Genomic DNA, 20,496 nt, shown 5'->3' with positions numbered 1-20,496 from the left:
CTGGAGGGCTACAGTCCATGGGGTCGCAAACAGTTGCACATGACTGAGCGACTAACACTTTTCAACAAAGGCTTGGCACATTTACCTCATGGTGCTATGAATTTTTAAAATATTTCATTTATATACTGTATTACCACAGAAGCAAAAAATAATGAATAGATGGATGGATGGATACATAGATGGATGGACTACTAATGGCAGGCAGTTTAATATCATAGCTCAGAGCAAAGCCTTTTGGAGTTGACGGCCTGAAGTTTGGTTCAGGCTCCTCATTTGCCATCTGTGATCTTAGACACCTGAGTCTTACCTGCTACATGGCATGACTATAATACCTGCTGCACAGACAGGGTGAGGCATTAATTAATGCATGGGAGAGCACTCAGCACAGTGCCTGGGACAAAGTGAGTCTGCAACAAATGTTAGTTGCAATCATCTTCATCACTTTAATTCTTTAAAAAAGGAAACAAGGCAGTACAAGCAATTAAAAAGAGAGCACAATTTCCTAAGCCATAATTAGGGAAATGAGGTAGAAACGTCATTTATTAGCTTTTTTCCAGCATAATAAAAGGCATTGAGTTCACAGTAATGAGCAGGAGTGGTAATCTAGGGGTGGGATGGTGCCATTTCTAAATAGCAACATATCACTGAACATGACTTTTATCAAATCCAAAGACTGTATACATCTAATTTACTTTTTAAGAAAATGCAAAAGAAAGAAATGAGTAAGGAAACAGCATCATTTATGGGTGAATTTTATGGACTTTGAGCAAGTTTTTTTTTTTTTTTTGAGCAAGTTTTAAATCGAACGTCTCTATCCAAATTGCCATGTGATAGGCTCCAAAGGATAAAGTAATCCATCCACAACTCTGCAGAGATGGTTTCAAGGTTAAAATCCAGGTGTGCATGCATGCTCAGTGGTGTCCAACTCTCTGCAACTCTGTGGACTATAGCGTGCCAGGCACCTCTGTCCATGGGATTTCTCATGCAAGAACACTGGAGTGGGTTGCCATTTCCTTCTCCGAGGATCTTCCTGACCCACCCCCAGATCAGGAATCGGGACAGGTCCCAGAAGCAGCCTGAGAGAAGCCCCTGTCCATTCACTCAACACTATTTAAGGAGTGCTGACTGCACATCAGGCCTCAGCCCTTTACCGCTCACTCACTCCTCAGACCCCTGCTACCTAAGACCCCCCTCGCTGGGCAGACGAGGGAAGGGGGCTCAGAGAGCTGAAGTCGTTTGACCAGGATCGCTCAGCAAAAACCAAGAGCAACTGAATACAAACCAGGCACCAACCACCTCCAAAACTTTTTCTGTCAATAACTGAGAAAACACTGAAGAAGAATTTACAAATAAAATTTGAAAGAAAAAAAAGGAGGGGGTTGGAATTAAAGGGATATTTTTCTACCCATCCTCAGCAGATCACCATTCTGATGCCAATTTTAACATGGCTTCTTGGAGAGTTGTTGATTCCATGTCTTGGGGCAGGAAAAATCAAGATAGGTCTGCAATAGCATGTTGTACAAAAGTAAACAACCACTCCAAAAGGTCTGGGGTAGGAGTGATCAGGCATCAGAGCCCACTTAAAAGGATATCACTTGCCAGCTTGTGATAATTCTACCATCAAAAAGAAAATACAATCAATAATAGTTAAAGGTTGGGTCTGTCAAGGCCATGAATATCAATGAATATGAAAACAAAAAGAGCAACCAAGTGAATAAGGCAACTGACATAAAAAGGAAAGTGGAATATAATAGGGAGATATTTTTAATTTATCTTAAGCAAGGGAGAGTAGGTGTGTGTGACTGTTCTATTTCTGTCACTAATATTTTTCATAAAGCACCACATGAACACAGTTCTAAGTAGGGTGGCTATGAATAAGCCAACTGGATGTGGAATGAGGAGGCAGGTAAAAGAATAGGAAAACCTGATGCTATGGCCACAACTACCCACAGGTAGGAGGAGGATCAGCACCTGAGCTGCAAAGTTAGTTACGTATCCTCTTCTGTAAGCATTTAGGAGGATCTAGTAGATTGGGTCTGCCAAATTAAGAAGGCTCTAATTGCGAGAGGACTCATAATCAAACTTAAATGTTTGCTCTCCAGTCACTAAGTCTTGTCTGACTCTTTGTGACCCCATGGACTGTAGCACGCCAGGCTTCCCTGCCCTTCACCATCTCCTGGAATTTGCTCAGACTCATGTCCATGGAGTCAGTGATGCTATCCAACCGTCTCAACCTCTGTTGCCCCCTTCTCCTCCTGGCCTCAATCTTTCCCAGCACCTGGGTCTTTTCCAATGTGTCGACTCTTCGTATCAGGTGGCCAACTTAAATGATTAAAAGAATATAATAAAATTTCCAAGTTTTAAACTACTAGCTGTGTAGTAATTCATACGCACACACACAATTTTATATACTTATATGCATATATATGTATGCAATAAGAAGTCAAAATAAATTATTCACACATTTTAAAAATGAATACATGCTAACAATTTTGGATTAAATTACAACTGATGCAGTTATGAGCCTGCCTGGAAGTGTCTCAGATGTTACATGCCACATGCCACCTTCCTCCGCACCCCAGATGATGAGCATGGGCCACAACCGGGACCTCGAGTGGCCGACCATACAAGCAGGTGGGAGAAGGGTGGCTCTCTGTGTTTCTCCCTCTGGTTGGAAGCAGAACCACTCAGAGCCCCAATCCTCCTCTGCAACATGCCCCTGGTCTCCAGAGCTTTCCTCCCTTCAGGAAGTACTGCAAGCCTTCTACCTGCAGCCAGGACAGAAGAGGGGAGGGCTTCCTAATCCTCCATTCTTGATGGGGTCAGGGGGACTCGCATGAAATACAGGCTGACAAGCAGGCCTTCCCTCCATCAGCTGCAGAAAGTTAACTAACAGGATGCTTCTGCAGAGTTTTCTTTCTGATCTTTATTTTTTAAAACACTGCCACTGCCAGTCACCAAGCTCCCACGGCCGAAGGCAGGCTGCTAACGAACAGCTTGCTGTCAACTACCCCCTCCCAAACCATCTCCACCTCATTTCAGCCACAGGACAAGCAGGCACCCATCCCACCTCCAGGGAGAACGTGGGGACAGAACAGAAGCGGGAGAGAGCACCCAACAAAGCACTACAGAGACAAAGAGTACCCCAGCTTGGAAGCAGTCCTCATTAAGATCACTCATATACCTGAGGAGGATCCAGAAAAGAAACAGAGTTCTGATGTGTTGCTGGGGTTCCCAGTTTGCTTCCTGCACCCTGGGAGGCCTGCATGGGGCATCTCATTCCTGGGACCAGCAGGTCATGTAGCAGATGTTCCAGGGTTCAAAACATAAATCAGAAGCTCAGAACACAAACCATAACCCAGAATCACTATGGCCTGAGCCCATGACTGGTGGGGAGGGGGATGCGGATGGGCTAACAAGCTGAGCTGTCATGTCAATTTCCCACCTGAGTCTGTTCCAGCTTTGTCTTAGACATGCTGGATTCACTTGAAAAGGAAAACAGTCAATCCGTACAGGATTGCTTGCCAACCATTTTTGTTCTTGAAAGAAAAAGCAAAGACACACCAACACTGGAATCTGGATTGATGAGAAAGAGTGAGAGCTGGCAGGCGGCAGGTGAGAAAGCAGGCCTAGGGTCACAGGGTAATCTGTCTCCTGGTGTGAACACCCAGCTGCCTTGCTCACCAGATACTGGGGTTCCTGGTACCGTCGGCATCCGGTGTGGTATGGGTGTGGCTGCTCTGGACCTTCAGAGATAAGCATTTTCTATTCCCCTCCGCACCGATGCCTGACACCCTGGCCCACACCTAGGGATGAGGATGGCGGGGGGTGGGGGGGTGCCTTGACTGCGTGTCGCTGACACATGGGAAGTGACTGTGCAGCCAGAGCTTCTCTGTCTACAGAAGTCCACCTGCAGACTTCTGCTAAAAAGCAATGAAAATGGGCCCAAGGAAGAACCTGCTCACATGAGGAGTGAGTGTAAGAGGGGAGAAGGCACAATTCCAGGGCTCCCTCAGGTCCTCACCTGCAAACAAAATGGCCTGAGGTCTTGAGAATGGCAGAAAGGACACAACTCATACGAGAGCATTTACATGAGAAAACTCAAGGCAACTGCTTATAAATATACCATAACATATACATTTTAGTGTCATTTGTTAGCAAAGGATAATGAAACGTTTTCTCCAGCCATTGGATCCCTTCTCCATCCTCTGTACAACCTTCCCCAACACCCATCATTCATTCTTCCTTCCTTCTTTCAATCCCACCCACCACAATGTTTGTCGGTGCTCCACACGCACCCCTCTTACACACACAAACACAAACGCATCATGTTTTCTCCTAGGTCACACCTCATATAACTTGTGATCCCTCCCTTTAGAAGGTCAGCATTGTGTGTAAGTTAATTCAATTTGCACAGGCTCAGTGCATACTGTGGAGCCTTTATTTTTGTTTCACTTAGGATTTTGGACTTCCCTGGTGGCTCAGATGGTAAAGAATCCACCTGCAATGTGGGAGACCTGGGTTCGATCCCAAAGTTGGGAAGATCCCCTGGAGAAGGGAATGGCTACTCACTCCAGTATTCTTGCCTGGAGAATTCTACAGACAGAGGAGCCTGGTGGGCTACAGTCCATGGAGTCACAAAGAGTCCTATAGGACTGAGTGACTTTCATGACTTTCACTTCACTTAGGATTCTAGTTAGATGAAGGCAGTCTCTGGAAAGTGGCAACAAAGTGATCTTTCTATTCTATACATTGTTTGTAATTTTGCTTTGTTTTTGAAAAAAAAATAGAGAAAATCTTGTTTTTTAACTTAAAAGATACTTTTGCATGTTCTTATTTAATCAGCACTTGTTAAATACCCATTTCATGCAAGGCACTAGGCGGACTTCAGACTTTTTAAACATGAAGCAGACATGGACTGTATAGTAACAGTTGGACTAGATGAATGTTCTTTGATTCTTTGTTGTTTTTGTTTAAATTAAATTTTACAAAATTAAAATGGGATGGGGAGCTGGATTAATTGCAGTTGCCCAGACTCCATCCACTCCTTCCACACAAGCAAGGTAGACAACTCGGTACAGGATGCCAGCCAAGGGCCTCGAGAGCATCCTGTGTCGGCCCCACCCAGTGCAAAGTCCCAGGTTAGGCAGTGAAAGAAAATCAGTAATCAGATGTTTTCACTTCCTTAGCCAGAAAACATCAGCTTGAACTCAAACAAAGTCAAGCTCATAAAAGATTATAGGTACAGACTAGTCATTCAATAAATACTTGTTGACTGATTCATTAATAGTACTTTATGGCAAAAGCAAACAATGAGATGATGTCTTGAAACTCTCATCTGCTTTAGAATCTGCCTGCAATGCAGGAAATCTGGGATCAATCCCTGGATCAAGAAAATCCCCTGGAAAAGGGAATGGCTACCCACTCCAATACTCTTGTCTGGAGAATCCCATGGACAGAAGAACCTGGTCACAGATCATGGGGTCACAAAGAGTCGGACACGACTGAGCAACTAACGACCCTTCTCTTCTTAGGGAAAGGATTGTTCTGTTGAAGTTGTCAGCAGATCATTTGCACTTGAGACACAGAGAGATTTCGTTTCCTGACAAATGCTCTTTAACCAAAAAGTTAGCAAAAACATGGCCCTAGGAAAAGGAACCAGAAGGAGCCGTAGCTATCTACATACCAACACCGCAATCCTCATGGCTGGTGTCCACTGACTACTTTGTGACTAGAAAAATCTACAGCACACAGTCATTTCCACCTGAATTCAGGGAAGCATGACCTAGAGACCACAGGATGCAGGGGGGGAAATTGCAGGGAAGAAGGAAACCTCATCTTGAAACTAAGCTACATCAGGCTAAGTGTCACTTGGGACAGTGACCTTTTGGAAAAAAATCAATTTTGAATATGTCAGACACATTTTTATGAACAAATAAGCTACTGACATATTCTAAAACAGGGTTCACATTTTTCATGTTTACTAAATGAACTTTATTCTTAAATAAAATGTTTTTCTTATTTAGTTTCTCTGAGAGAATGGTTAATTAAGACATAAAGTTAGACCAGACAATCCAGGTTGGGAACTCAGAATCCCACCATGACTTATGTGTACCTGTGACTGATTCACGTTGATATTTGACAGAAAACAACAAAATTCTGTAAAGCAATTATCCTTCAATTAAAAAAGAAATAAAACAGCCAAAAAAAAGGACCCCACCTTACTAGCTGTGTGATTTGGGGCAAACGTAACTTCCCTGAGCCTCAGTGGCCCCATCAGTAGTATGGGGGACAGCAAGAGTTTTTTATTCAGTGGTCACTGTGGGAAGTAACTGAGATATCTGTAAAGCATTAAAAAACTGTGCCTGGCACACAGTAAGACTATCCTTTCTCCTTGCTGGGGCATCGAATCTTAACTGCCCCATGCTTATGGGTTCACTTGCTGTGTAGGTCATTTCTACCTTGTGAGTTCCTCAGACTCTGCAGGGGTGAACATCCACTGGACTGTTGAAATCTATCTGAAAAGGTCATTCTACCACTGGGAAAAGGTGGATTTCCAAAGCCTTCTTGTCTCTCCTTAACAAGCCAGGCCAGGGTCAGATTTTAAAAACGAAGCAATTGCTTGTCTCCTTTGAGGGATGACATGTGGGCAAAGGAGATGAGTATTAGCCCACCTTCTGCCACCCAAGGTGTCCGCTCTGATCTCTGAAGCAATGGTGTGGGTGAGCCTATTATCCAGTGAGTCTCACCTGAGGAGTGTATCAGAACCCGCTGGAGAACCCCTTACCCTGATACCCACCCACTGCCCTGACTGATGCAGAAAATAAATCTAAAATGAAGGGACGGTTTATGTTGTCTTCCCACACACCTCACAATTGATTTCACACACTGGTGATGGCAGAAACCATCACAATATTGTAAAGTAATTATCCTCCAATTAAAAATAAAATTAAATTAAAAAACAAAACAAAGAAAAACACATGGGTGAGTCACAGTGGTGTGAACCATGGCATCTCCCGGGTTACACATGTAAACACACAGATAAAATCCAGAAAGGACACCAAGTACTTCTTAACCTGTGCTTCCACGGACCTCTGGCTCAGCAAGGCTCACAGACTCCTCCTCAGCAGAAAAATTTAAAGACATAAGATACAAAGGACTATAAAGAAAGCAACCGTATTATAATGCAGTTATTAAAACTTCAAAAAAAGGTCCGTGATAAAAGTGCTTCTTTATCAATGCACATTAAATAACAAGATCAGCACAACTAATAATGAAAGCAGTTTCAAAGCAGAGACGACTAAAGATCTTATTTCTTCCATATCTGCTTCTTCTGTAGCATGACATGAAAATATTTGTGATTTCTACTGGTGACTAAGTCACAGGTCTTAGTAATACCACTGTGCTTTGTCTTTCGTGTTTGTAATGAAAGTAAATGCTGCATTTCAGTTAGAAGTTTATGAAATTAAGGATTTAGTTTTTTTTTTCCTTTACAAGTTAATAGAATCCCCAGTTTCTCTCTACAGATCCCTTGGAGGGTGGTTCTAGGACCTTGGGCTTCCCTGATGGCTCAGATGGTAAAGAATCTGCCAGCAATGCAGGAGACCTGGGTTCGATCCCTGGGTTGGGAAGATCTAGGACCTCAGTTTGAAAGCCCTGCTCTATGGGCACTGTATTTAAAAGTTAATGCCTGATCATTCAATTAACTGATATTTAGCAAATACCCACTTTACCCTCATCACATGTACCACAGAAGAAAATGCAGAGTTATAGTAAGACTTAGATGCAACCATGCTCTAAAAATGTTCAGAATGTCTGGTCAACATATATTTTCAGTTCTTACAGTTTTATTATAATTTGTGTTATGCACTGCCAGACTCCACCAGGAAGTTTTTTTTTTCTCTCTCTCCTTTACATACATCACTAGAAGCAAAACAAATAATAACAAGTCACAACGTCTGTTCCAGTCTACTGAAAAGAATTTTAGAAGCTATAGATCAGTGCTATTGAATAAATACAATGAGCCTTTCACACTTCAATTTCCTTGATAATAAAATCAGCCTGGCCCAAACAAACTACAGACACTTTACAGGGATAAGAAGAGGCAATTCCTATGAAAGATCTCTGACAACAGTGAAGTGTTACCCTTGGGTGGTGTTCCATTCACACTGTGATTGTAAGTGATTAATCAGTGTGTATATGAGGGACCTAGGAGCCTCCCTCAGCAGAAATGGCCAAGCAGGATCCTATAAAATCATAGGAGAGTCTGTTAAAGAAGAGTAAGTAACAGGCAGGGATTTCTAGAAAAATAATTCTACTGTGAAGCAGTCTGAAGGGAACAAATGCGAAACCTACCTGAGAGGTCACCCAGGACATGGTTTTCCACACAATACCACGTCTCCTTGGTGTACACGTACCATGAGGAAACACAAGTGACTTGTAATGGGCCTCCTCTAGGCTACAAGATATCCTTGAAGTTCTAAAGCATCAACTTGGACATGAGTTCAAGTCTAATGTACTTCATATTGCCCTGGTGTAGGTTATTCTATTTTCACTCCTATCAAAACTGATTATCTGCAGTGCTCACAAAGAGGATTGTGCAGGATTTGCACTAAGTATTAAAATACAGGCCAATTTAAACAAAATTCCTTTGTTATTAATATCTAATAGATAAAACATGAAAACAGTCCAGATACATGCTAAAGGAGAAACTTACGAGTTCTCACTTGTTTATTATTAATGATTTCACAAGTTCAAGAATGTTGGAAATTGGTTTGTATTAGAGGAAATAATTATAGAAAACTTTACAGATGCACAATAAGCTGCTTTTGAACCTAGTTATCTCTAAGCAGAAACAGGATTGTTGTACTTTTTTTAAAAAAAATGGTGATATGCTGATACATGGATATGTAAATGATGTCACACTAATTTAGACTAGGTTCAAATCAACTTGAATTTTAAGTCAAGAGTGTCAAAACAAAAGAGAACTGGTCTCACCAATCTTACAAAGCTGCCATGGATTTCTAAAGAGAAAAATTACATCAAAACTACCTCTTGAATGAACATCAGAAATGTTACTGGTATGTTGTCAATCAACTATATGTCAGTTTAAAAAGAAAAAATATCATTGGTGTGAATTTTTTAAATTATCGTATATTTTTCAAGCCTGCAAAATCAGGTTTCACGCCCTTGTCGTCACAAACACACTGAAAAAAGTCCCACCTAGTATACTGCTCACCCTACCAGGTGTCAGCTCTGTAGCCCATAGCAGGACCAGTCTGCTGCTGCAGCAACATCTTGCCTCTCCCGACTAACCAGCTGAGTGGACTTTCACACAGAAATCAGCAGCCTTGGCATGTTGTGTTATGTCTTATAAACACTGAGCAGTCTTGAGGTTTCCAATACTTGGGGTTTTAAATGCAGATAAGCTCCTCCCCAATACAAGCTGCTAAGGACTCACATGGTACTTCTGGTAAGGAGGGAAATGGGAGCATCTTCTAATCTTCTGCATGGTTAAGAGAAAGCTGGTTCAAATGAAAACTCCTACTTGTTCCCACTACTCCAACATTTCTATCCAGAAGACTCAAAGTCAAGTGAGGCCTTTTATGGGGCTAAATCCCACAGTTCTTCAAGTACTTTCCACATACAGCAGGCTATTAGACACAGCAGCCAGACCAAGCACACACGTGTGCCCGTGGCTAAGCGGAGAGGACAGGGCATTCCAGGAAAGGGGAATCACTCACTGAAGTACTTCAGCGTCTCCTCAATCTGCTCGGTCGTGAGGTCAATGTTGACATCTGGAGAAATGAGGGGGGTGTGAAGCCAGTCGTCGTGGTCATAACCGTAGATGGTGTCGGCTCTTAGCTTGTAATGGGGCAGCTGCTCCTCCAGCAGGCTGATGATCTCGACTTCCGGAAGGTCGGTGCTGTTGCACACGTCTGGAGGGAAGAAGATGGACAGATGAGCGCCAGGACCTGGTGGTGGCCTTGCTGCTGCTAGTGACCTAACCCTGGCACTTGTAGCCAGAGTCTTGGGCTACTTACGTGCAGCACAGAGAGACCAGATCAGGCCATGCCAGAGATCTTTTTCCAATTGAAATTCTACTCTTGAAACTTAGAGTTAGGCATGTTTGTTGCCAGACCTACCTGAAATAGCTCCTGCTGTCTAGCTGCCCACTTTCTATGAAGGAAAGCCAACATTCTTGTGCCTTCGTCATTTGGGCTTTCTTCCCAACCCTTTCTCTGGCCACTCTCTCCCAGTCACCCTGCACTTAGGTCAAACCAGTTATAAGTTCAGCAATATGTCAATTTCTTCCTGCCACTATTTTACCATTCAAGCCATGTCCCCACATAGGTAAGATTTTGGCCTTCATTTAATTCATTCATTCACCTGTTTATCCTCCGACATTTCCCTCCTTCCATCCATCCGTCATCATCCAACTATATCCTGAGTCCCACAGTCACAGGAGACACGACATAAACACAACAGTCACCGTCTTGCCTCTGTAATTCTTATATTCTCATGGGGATTCCAGCCACTAAACCAACAGGTACCCCTCCGTCAAGGCACAGTTTGAATACCACCTCTTCCTCGACAGGATGGTGTTTTGAGCTCACCAAGCTGAATTAATCTGTCTTCCTCAGGGAGAATGTGGACACCTGTGCCCAGAAGAAGGGTTACACCACAGACAGAGCATCTTCTTGTTTAACAGGAAGGCCATGCAGCAGCAGACCCAAAAAAAAAGGCATAGAATCATAGGTAAAAAAGAGTGTTCAGTGGGCAACTTCACCCCTTCTTGGGCAGGAGCCCATGGAAGGCACTTGCTAGCCCCTCAAATCTCCCACCATCCCATGCTACCCCTTCTTACTTAAGTCAACGTGCAAAGCTTCACTGTAGAAGGACATTATGACTCAAAAAGTCCGCATGGTGTTTCAAGTGCTGAGGAGAGAGTTATAAGTGGAAAGTGAAGACATTTCGAATTTTACTTGGAGCTCTGGGGACTGGAGAGGGAACACGTGAACGCTCTGGATTCTCTGCCTCGTGTGGGAAATGTCATGGCTAGCACACTTGGCATTTCAGCCAGCCCCCACCAGGCCGGAGCTGCTCCGTCACCCTACAAAGGTCTGCGGAGAACTGAGCGACGTTCCTTCCTGTCCCCTTGGCCACAGTCAACAGCCCACCCTCAAGGCAGATGTCTCGTATTTTTTTACCATCTCCCACTAGTGACAAAACACCCTCTTAAAGGCTCCAGATGGGCTCCTAACTAAGGAAATCTTGCAATCAAGTGGGGAGTAAGTTCCCACCAACCTCATTTCCAGGGGAGGCTTCATAACCATAAAATGACCACCATCTAGCTGAGGGGATTCGGGGTCAAGGAGGGCTGACACCTGATCGACGGCAGCTCTTGACTAAACACAGACCTGCTGCACAAAAGGGTGAGCCAGCCTGGCCGCAGGAGGATGGGCAGGGTACCAACACATTCCTGCACGATGTACCCACACAAGGGGCTAGAATCTTCTGGTGTCACTGCCCCTTGGTGGTGGGCAAGGCAACGGACTCCAAGAAATCAAAATAAAATCCCTTCTAAGAATACCGGGTCACTTGTGAGCACACTGCCAGCTGCTCGGACACTGAGACTCCCCTGTCCTTCCACGTTCTCAGGGCTGAAGGTCAACATATTTACAGTGTGGGTCCTCATGCCCAAGAGGTATCGTTTTCCTTAAAGCATATGATGACCAGGAGATAAAGTATCAAATGTGATGCTGTGCCAAAAAGCCTTTTGAAAAACATTCTGTATATTTGACTTTTCCGTAACGTGACTCGCCATAGAAACTTCAGCAAGTCTCATAGCTGCCCGGCAGGCCCGGAGAATTAGGAAGGGATGATAAAGACCACCCAGGGAGATCACTGTGACCTTGGGTGCAGGGCCAAGTGCCCCAAGAACCTCCCGAGAAGGGAGACACCACCTCTGCCACATGAAAAAGACACATCTGAGGCCTCAGGTTGTGTAAACATGAGAGCCGTCGAGAATTCCCCAGGAATGCTTTCACAGTGCCAAGCACCACGCCAGGAGCCTTCAGCGCATCCTCCCAGCAACCTGAGACGTAGATAATGTTTGCTCTGACTTATACGTGAGAAAGCAGATTCACAGAAGCCGTGGAGTACCTTGTAGGTGAAGGTCACACAGTTAAATCAGCAGCAGATCGTGTGTGAGAAGCCTCGGCCATCTCACTGTAAACTATATCCTTCCCTCTTCCATCTGCCTCCAATCTCCCAGCAGGTGCACTACACATGCTGGAGGATTCCCAGGCTCTTCTCAACAGAAAGTTTTTGTTCTAAACAGGTAAAGATTTCACAGGCATGTTAGGTAGAGGTGTTCAGCTAGACACACTGACAAATCAGGGAGGTGTCAGGATGATTTCCCCATCCAGAGTGCAGGAAGGAGAGCCAGGAACCAAAGCAGCTTCTCAACAGACCCGTCCTCTTGCTTAGTCGCTCAGTCGTGTGCAGTTCTTCAAGACCCTTTGGGTTGCAGCCCACCAGGCTCCTCTGTCCATGGGATTTTTCAGGCCAAAATCCTGCAGCGGGTTACCATTTCTTCCTCCAGGGGATCTTCCCGGCCCAGGGATTGAACCCACATCTCCTGCACTGAAGGCAGATTCTCTACCACTGAGCCACCAGGGAAGCCCCATGAGGAAGTCCCTTGGCGTTTACTAAAGGTCAATGTGTGAAAGGGCACTGCTAGCCCCACCTGTAGAGAGCCCCATCAAGCTCTCCACAGTCCTCATTTCTCCACAGCTCCAACCACACTATTAACTGGCTATAAGAAGGGTGCGAGGAACACTCAACAGGGAGAGGATATACCTATACACATGTCTGATTCACACTGTTCTGGAGCAGACACTAACACAACATTGTAAAGCAATTATACTCAAATTAAAAATGAATATTAAAAAAAAAAACAAGCTATAATATGTAGTCCTGGGGAAGTCTCAGATGACGGGCATCCACTTCCTGATTGAACCCAGACCCTGACAGGTCCATCCATGGCTTCCAGAAGATCTACAGCAACAGCAGCCTGCATCCACTGACCCTCAGCTGATCAAACCATCCAAAGGCCAGGTTCACCCAGGCAGTCGGGTGGACTCACCCTCAACATACTTCCCTTCATCAGTCACAGCAGCCCCATGCTTGTTGGCCCCATCTGCAACAGACATATTTTCTTTTTTTTTGGCCACATCGTGTGTCATGTGGGATCTAGTTTCCCGACCAGGGATCGAACCTGTGTCCCCTGCATTGGACGTGTGGACTCTTAACTACTGGACCGACAGGGAAGTCCCATGAAAGATACTTTTCAAATCATAGTATTGCCCTGCTTTAAAAACCTCCCCATTCCCTATTAAGTGCTTCATGATTCAGCACGTACCTTCCTAGGGCAGAGTCTACTGACTCCTTCCCAGTATCAAATTTCTGCTTCTTTCTTGCAGGAATGTAACCTCCAAGGTATGGATGGGCACACAGCCACACAGCTAAAAACTACATTTTCCAGCTTTCCTTGCAGTGAGGTCTGTCTATATGCCTGGTTAACAGGATGCAAACAGCACTTCCAAGTCAGACCCTATCCAGCTGTCAAAATGCAGAGATGGGGCTGGTACTGGAATCACCTTCAACTGTGAAAGTAAAGGTAGCACCTAGGGGATTACCAGAGCAACCCTGGGTGCCAGGGACAAGCTGGCAGGGAGCACTCCTGGGCCGTCTTCCATTTGGATTTTCAAGAGAGAAAGAAATACACATCTACCTTATTAATGCTACTTCTCCAATATCCCTTGTGAAGCCACATTGACTTTTCGCCATTCTCCAAACACATTTTTACACAAATATTGGTTTTGACACCAGCTGCTCTAGCTATCTGGAAGGCCCTTCCCTGCCAGCAAACTCCCTCCCAAAATATCACTCAAATGTCACCTCATATCAGGCTTCCCTTGACCTCTCGCCTCTGGCTATGTATTTAGATTATTTCAGGACAATGTTACAAGCATTTTCTAAGTCTCTCCTCTACCATCAGTGAAGCCCTCAGGAGGAGCTCTGAATTACCCCCTTAACATCCAATCCAGCCCTCAGCATTGCTCTCTGCAACAGGAAGTACTCAGGAAGCGCTGGATGAATCATGGAACAAAAGGAGGAAGAATCGGCAATGGGTGGCATGTCTAGCCTTCAGCATGGGGGAGGTGGGGCCCTGTAGTGCCAAGGTCTTTTTAAGCTCACTCTGTATCACCCCAGGTCTTAATCAGCAAGGAGTAAAGTCCCAAGGGGAAACGAATGTCCCCTCAACCACTCAGCAAATGCTGATCTGATCTAATGCCCACTGTTCTTAGAGCACCACCTGCCTGGTGGGCTACACTCCATGGGATCCTAAAGAGTCGGACCCGACTAACTCTCTCTGGGAGCAGAACGTGAAAGCGCTCTTCACCTCTTCAGAACTATGACCCTTCCTAGGTTTCTCCACAGCATAAGGTTTGAAGTGGATCCTCCTGTCCAAGGATGAGGGCTGTGGGAGGTGGGAGAGGGTCCTGACGGCAGGGGCTACAGGTTCAGCTGTGTCCTCTCTACAGCTGACTTGGGTTAGATCCATAATCCCAGAGAGGGGCTAGAAGGAGGCACCTCCTTCTAAGCATTTGTACTGATGCAAAGCTTTCCTGGTGGCTCATGGCAACAGATCCGTCTGCCAATGCTGGAGATGCAGACGACATGGGTTTGATCCCTGGGTTGGGAAGATCCCCTGGATGAGGAAATGGCAATCCACTCCAGTATCCTTGCATGGAGAATCTCATGGACAGAGGAGCCTGGTGGACTACAGTTCACGGGGTCTCAAAGAGTCGGACACAACTTAGCAAGTAAGCCACCATCACCACGGGTCACACGCCAGGTTCATGAGACCTACTAGGGACCCCAGAGGATGCTGACATTTTACAGCAGAGACTGCAGCTCTAAGTTAGTGTTCAGTGTTTAAAATCAGAGAATCTCATGTAAAAATACAGATCTCTGGCCTCAGAGAAAAAGTCAGCATGTCTAAAAGCACACAGTTATAGACTCTGAGTGGTGGCCACCCCCAAATGGGAGGGGAAAGGAAGTTCCTGGGGGGGGTTTCTGGGCCTTCTGCCCACACGCTGGAGGAGAGGGCACTGGGTCCAGGAGAACAGAGAGTTGCAAGGAAGTGGAAGACAGCCTCCTGAACACTCCCCCAAGCTCCAGAGAGCCTAAAGAAAACAGCGGTGTGCGGGGAGAGGCAAGGATAAAATGGGGCAGAGAGCACAGTTCTGGACAAAGAGGAAAGGACTGGCCAGAGAAAAGTCTGGCAAAATCAAAGCAAGAGAGGAACAGAAGGGCACAGGATGGGAGGAAGGAGGAAAGCCAGGACCCGAGGCAGGCCAGCCAGCAGGGCCACGGCTGCCACCTGCTGGCAGCACCGGAGGCCCTGGGTGCAGCAGGCGCTGCTCCAAAAGTGTGGAAAACAGGCCCTGTCCCCAACTGCACCATGACACCCAAAAGTCACCTCGCGGTTTAGCTGGGTCTTTGTCCCTCCATCTGTAGAACAAAGGCATCAGGTCGCACAAAAGCTCTCTTTCTACCCAAAAGGTCTCTGGGCCACCAGACCGAGGTCGGGAGGCGGCCACCACACCCAGCGCATCCCTCCTCCACGGAGGAGGCCCCATAGCACCTCGAAATGCCAAGTTCTTCTGGGAGGCCAGGGATCTGTTCTTTCACATGAGATGCCCTGATTATCAAACGTTGGACGATAGTTTAGAATTCTGTAAAATACCTGAGAGTCAGATCAAACATGTGTGAGTGCCTCCAGTTTGCATGCCAGGACTTCCCATCCTGGTGCCTCGCTATGGGCCTCGGGAGAAAGTTCTAGGCTACACAAAAGGTGACAGTCAAAGAACATGACCCCAGTTTGTGCTTGAGGAGGTTCTGGAAGGGGCAGCAAGCCCCTCTCATCACCCATTAACCTCGGCAGTGATGGCAAACCCATAGCCATGTTTTCAAGTTTTCACAAGACCGCTGACCTATTGAGCCGTTCACAAGTCATTCTGTACAGACTTGGAAACAAAGCCTTTTCCTTGAGTTATTAGGAACAGAGGGCATGGGCTCAGAGACTCACACACAAGCCAGACTGGTGTCGGGGACACACGTGACACTTTGCAACTGGTACCTGTCATACATCCTTCCGGAAAGTTCTTCTCTATCGTGGGGTTACATAGTTTAGAGCCTTACCTAAGAAACTCAGTAATTACTCCCTAGAATGCCATGAAAGATGTGGTTTCACTAACTACAGAGGGACCTTTAGAACTAAAAATTACTGGCTCAACCACTTCATTTAATAGGAGAGGACGCTGCACAGCGAGGCTGAGGAGGTGGCTGAACATCCCAGAGCTGCCTATAACAGACGCAAGACCCGGTGTGTATGGCCCCCACACCAGGAGCCATCCTGGAGGCCGACATGCTCCACTGTTAACCCAGAACCCTGCCTGGTAACCAGTAAGGGCTCAGCAAACATTTTGCTGAACGATGCAAACCGCTGGTATCTATTCCTACATTTCACTTACTCTCAGAAACCAGCGGGCAGTGCAGGGTGAAGATCAGGAACACATTTGCAAACGAGGAAACCAGGATCCCGAAGGTTATAAGAGGAATTCAAAGCACCCTGCTAGAAAGGGGCTGAGCCCATTGCACACGGCATCACCCAGTCCCTCCAACTCTAATCCACACACCATTCACTGCCGCTCTCTGTGGCCCCCTGAGAAGGTCCCCTAGGGAAGGAACCTGCATGAGAGCATTTCTCCTGCCTTCACCTATTTGTGGGCATTTCAGCAGAACTGGGGGACCCCCCCCCCGAGAACTGAGTCTGGGGTGCTGGTGCCCTGGGGCAGGCAGCGGCGCGCTGCACACCCTGCGCTTCTGTACTGGGCTCCGTAGATGCTTCTGTGGCTCCACCTCAGACCTCCTGCACCAGGAGCTACAAGGCTGGGACCCGGAAGCTGGCTTCTACAGCAAGTCCTTCAAGGGGGTCTTGCCCATCAACATTTGAGAGTTGACAGACCCTTGTGATTATAATTAACTAAATTTGCTTTCTTTAAAAAAAAAACGCATAAATGTGGCTCAACATTCAAACAGTCCTAAAGGGCAAGGTCCTTCCCCCACCCCAGTTCCTTCCACACACCTGCCCTCTCCCTGCTTTCACCAGAGACATCTCAGACTCCGCCCCGGAGCTGGATCCAGCCTCTCCCATCTTTTCTGCTTACAGAAGGGGACACTGAGGCCCTGCCGGAAGTGCGGGAAACTGGGCGAGGTCTCGTGGCTGAGCAGTATTGGGGATGGACGCCAGAACCCCCGATCCTCTCCTGGGCCCCCATCCTGAGCTCACCTCCTGACACATACCCCTGCTCACATTCCAGCCCCACAGGGACAGGGACAAGCACCAGATTCTCTTCTCATCCTTGCTGCCTCGCTGTGGGCAGTAACCTGGGTCTCCAGGAGTCGGGAAGGACAAGCAGAGACACCCGCACAGGAGCAGAAAGAAACGGCCAAAGAAACTAGGATTTGGAGACAGAAACACAACCTGACACTGGAAGGGCCATGGCCTTACCTGCCACCAGAAGCAACTCTTTCTAAGAAAAAGGATAAACAATGACCCCGGTTCAGTTCCATGCAGATGGGGTGTTAGGTGCTGAGCTGTGACAGCAGCATAAGCAGAGATGGCTGAGCCACCCAGCGGCTGCCTTGACGGGCAGGGTCTCCGATGCGAGGTTAAAGTGCCACCTTGTGCAAAATGTGGCCCTGTCCACTCAGACACGCCAGAGCATTGTGCAAGCAGAGGGCGGGAAGAGGCGGGACAGAGCGAAGCCAGAAAGACCCTGCTATGGAGGCCCCAGGACGTCAAAACTAACTGCAGTGTTCTGCAGAAAGTGACTCCAACGGGGTGGGCATAGAAATCCACAAAAACAGACGATAGCACATCACAGGTTAGACTGATTCTAACACAAAGACATAAAGCTAGAACTGCACAGAAATTTTATTTTAAAAGAAAAAATTAATTTTAAAAGATAAACCTCCAGGAAAATGCTCAAAAAATGGGAAGGGTGGGGTGGGGTGGATTACTATTCATTTGAATTTGTTTTCCCAGGTGGCGCCAGTGGTAAAGAATCTGCTGTCAATGCAGGAGACCCAAGAGATGCAGGTTTGGTCCCGGGGTTGGGAAGATCCCCTGGAGTAGGAAATGGCAACTACTCCAGTATTTGTGCCTGGAAAATTTCCATGGACAGAGGAGCCTGATGGGCTACAGTTCACGGGGCCGCAAAGAATTGAACACAACTGAGTGACTGAGCACATATTAAGAAATTAAAAAAAAAAACTTTGGTATTCCAGTTTTCTAGATATTTCCTCTTAAAAGTGTATATATTACATATAATTATTAAATTGTCAGAGGAAAATTTTTTACATGAAAATAGTCAGTGTTATTGTGATTGTAATTAATGTGCTCGCAGCTGAATTAGTATTTAGACAGATGGAGCTGGTGGAAATTGGAACAACACTTGGAGTAAACAGTTTGACAGCATGTTTGGAGAATCAAAATTCTGTCATGACCCTCAAACCAGTAACCTCCCACATGGGATTAAATATAAGAGAGGAATCCCAAAAATCTGGAATGCGAAATACATAAATGTATTTATAGTACATATCTGATAAAGCTAAAAACATGCATAGCCAGGTTCTTTGAAAAGTTAAACAAAATGACCATGTATGTGTTAGTTGCTCAGTCATGTCCAACTCTTTGGGACCCCATGGACTGTAGCCCTCCAGGCTCCTCTATCCATGGAATTTTCCAGGCAAGAATACTGGAGTGGGTTGCCATTTCCTTCTCCAGAGGATCTTCCTGACGCAGGGATCGAACCCGCATCTCCTGCATTGCAGGCAGATTCTTTACCACCTGAGCTACCAGGGAAACTGGATCAAATTACCATATGATCCAGCAATTCCATTTCTGGGTATATACCCAAAAGAAGTGAAAGCAGGGACGTGACCAGATATTTGTACACCATGTTCACAGTAGCATTATTACAAAAACCAAAAAGCAGAAGCAACACAAGTGTCCACCAGTGGATAAACAGGTAACAAAACGTGGTATTCCAATAACACTGGAATATTATTCAGCCTTAAAAACAGAAGAAAATTCTGACATATGTTAGAGTATGGATGATATGCCAACCAAACTAAGCCAGTCACAAAAGTGCTGAAACTCTATGAATCCTGTTATAGGAGGCTGTTAGATTCAGATTCATAGAGACAGACTGTAGTAAGGTGATTCACAGGGGATGCAGGGAGAGGGGAATGGGTGTTTAATGGGTACAGTTTCATTTGCAGAAGATGATAAAGTTGTGGTGATTTATGGAGGTGATGTGTGTGCAACAAAGTGAACGCACCTAACACCAAAGAACTGTACAGTTAATGATAGCTAAAACGGTAAACTTCATGGTATGTGTATTTTACTCTTTTTTTTTTTGGCTACACAGCATGTGGGATCTTAGTTCCCCAACCAGGAATCAAACCTGCATCCCCTGCAGTGAAATCACAAAGTCCTAACCACTGGACTGCCAGGGAGCGCTTACCTTTTTTTCTTTTTTTAATAAAAGATGACCACCCTACTATTGTTATATCCCAACGTACGGCTTTCATTAGTGTTCTGGCTACAAAGTTGCATAACTCCTGTTATTTTTAGTGTCCAGTTTTGCAGAACAGAAAGTTTTTTAGGAGCAAGTATTATCGTGTTACAGCAAGAATGCCTGTATAAAGTTTAATTTTTGTGTAGTCAAGTTTTTTCCACCAGTATTACTGAGATATAATTGACTTATAGCACTGTATGCATTTAAAGTGTACAGCATATTGATGTGACCTACATATACCACTGAAGTGATGATCACAGTAAGTTTAGTGAACACTCATCATCTCACGTTGACAAAAAATTAAAGAAAGAGAAAAACTCGTTCCATGTGATGAAAACTCTTAGGACTTACTCTCTTAACAACTTCCATATACAACATACAGCAGGGTTAATTATATTCATCATGTTGTACATCATTTATGTATTTATATATATCATTCATGTTGTACATAAATAAGTACAGTGCTTATTTATCTTATAACTGGAAGGCAGTTTTAACAGCCTTCATCCAGCTCCCCCCTCCCTTGACCCCCACTCCCACCTTTAGTAACCACAAATCTGATCTCTTTTTCTATGCATTTGTTTTTGAAATGTAACTGAACTACAACACTATGTTAGTTCCTGTTACACAACATAGTAATTCAATATTTCTATATATTTCAAAATGATCACCAGGATAGATCTATTTAGAATCTGTAACCAACCAAAGATACTACATAATTATTTACTATACTGCCCACATCATTGGAGAAGGCAATGGCACCCCACTCCAGTAC

The 20,496-nt window shown here is 45.3% G+C and overlaps 1 protein-coding gene and 1 long non-coding RNA gene across 4 annotated transcripts in view; both read right to left on the bottom strand.

Moving 5' to 3' along the window:
- Positions 1-20,496, bottom strand: part of TRAK1 (trafficking kinesin protein 1) — a 152,660-nt gene that overhangs the window by 62,069 nt on the left and 70,095 nt on the right. For all 3 annotated transcript variants that reach the window (XM_081527647.1, XM_081527644.1, XM_081527645.1), the window contains one exon: positions 9,744-9,938. Coding sequence is in view for 2 of the 3 variants with exons in the window: in XM_081527644.1 (XP_081383770.1) it covers positions 9,744-9,938 (195 nt within the window). In the remaining variant the exon portion in view is untranslated. The remainder of the gene's footprint in view (positions 1-9,743; positions 9,939-20,496) is intronic.
- LOC145520651 (uncharacterized) lies at positions 13,219-19,618 on the bottom strand. The gene is made up of 2 exons (XR_014064697.1): positions 16,457-19,618; positions 13,219-14,843 (listed from the first exon to the last, which is right to left on the bottom strand). It is a non-coding gene; the product is annotated as an uncharacterized LOC145520651 (long non-coding RNA).

Source organism: Giraffa tippelskirchi, chromosome 9 (genome assembly GCF_054371585.1).
Source record: "Giraffa tippelskirchi isolate mGirTip1 chromosome 9, T2T-mGirTip1v1.2.pri, whole genome shotgun sequence".
Lineage (NCBI taxonomy): Eukaryota > Metazoa > Chordata > Mammalia > Artiodactyla > Giraffidae > Giraffa > Giraffa tippelskirchi.
Note: the sequence above shows the minus strand (reverse complement) of the source record. Positions and strands in the feature narration are given on the sequence as shown.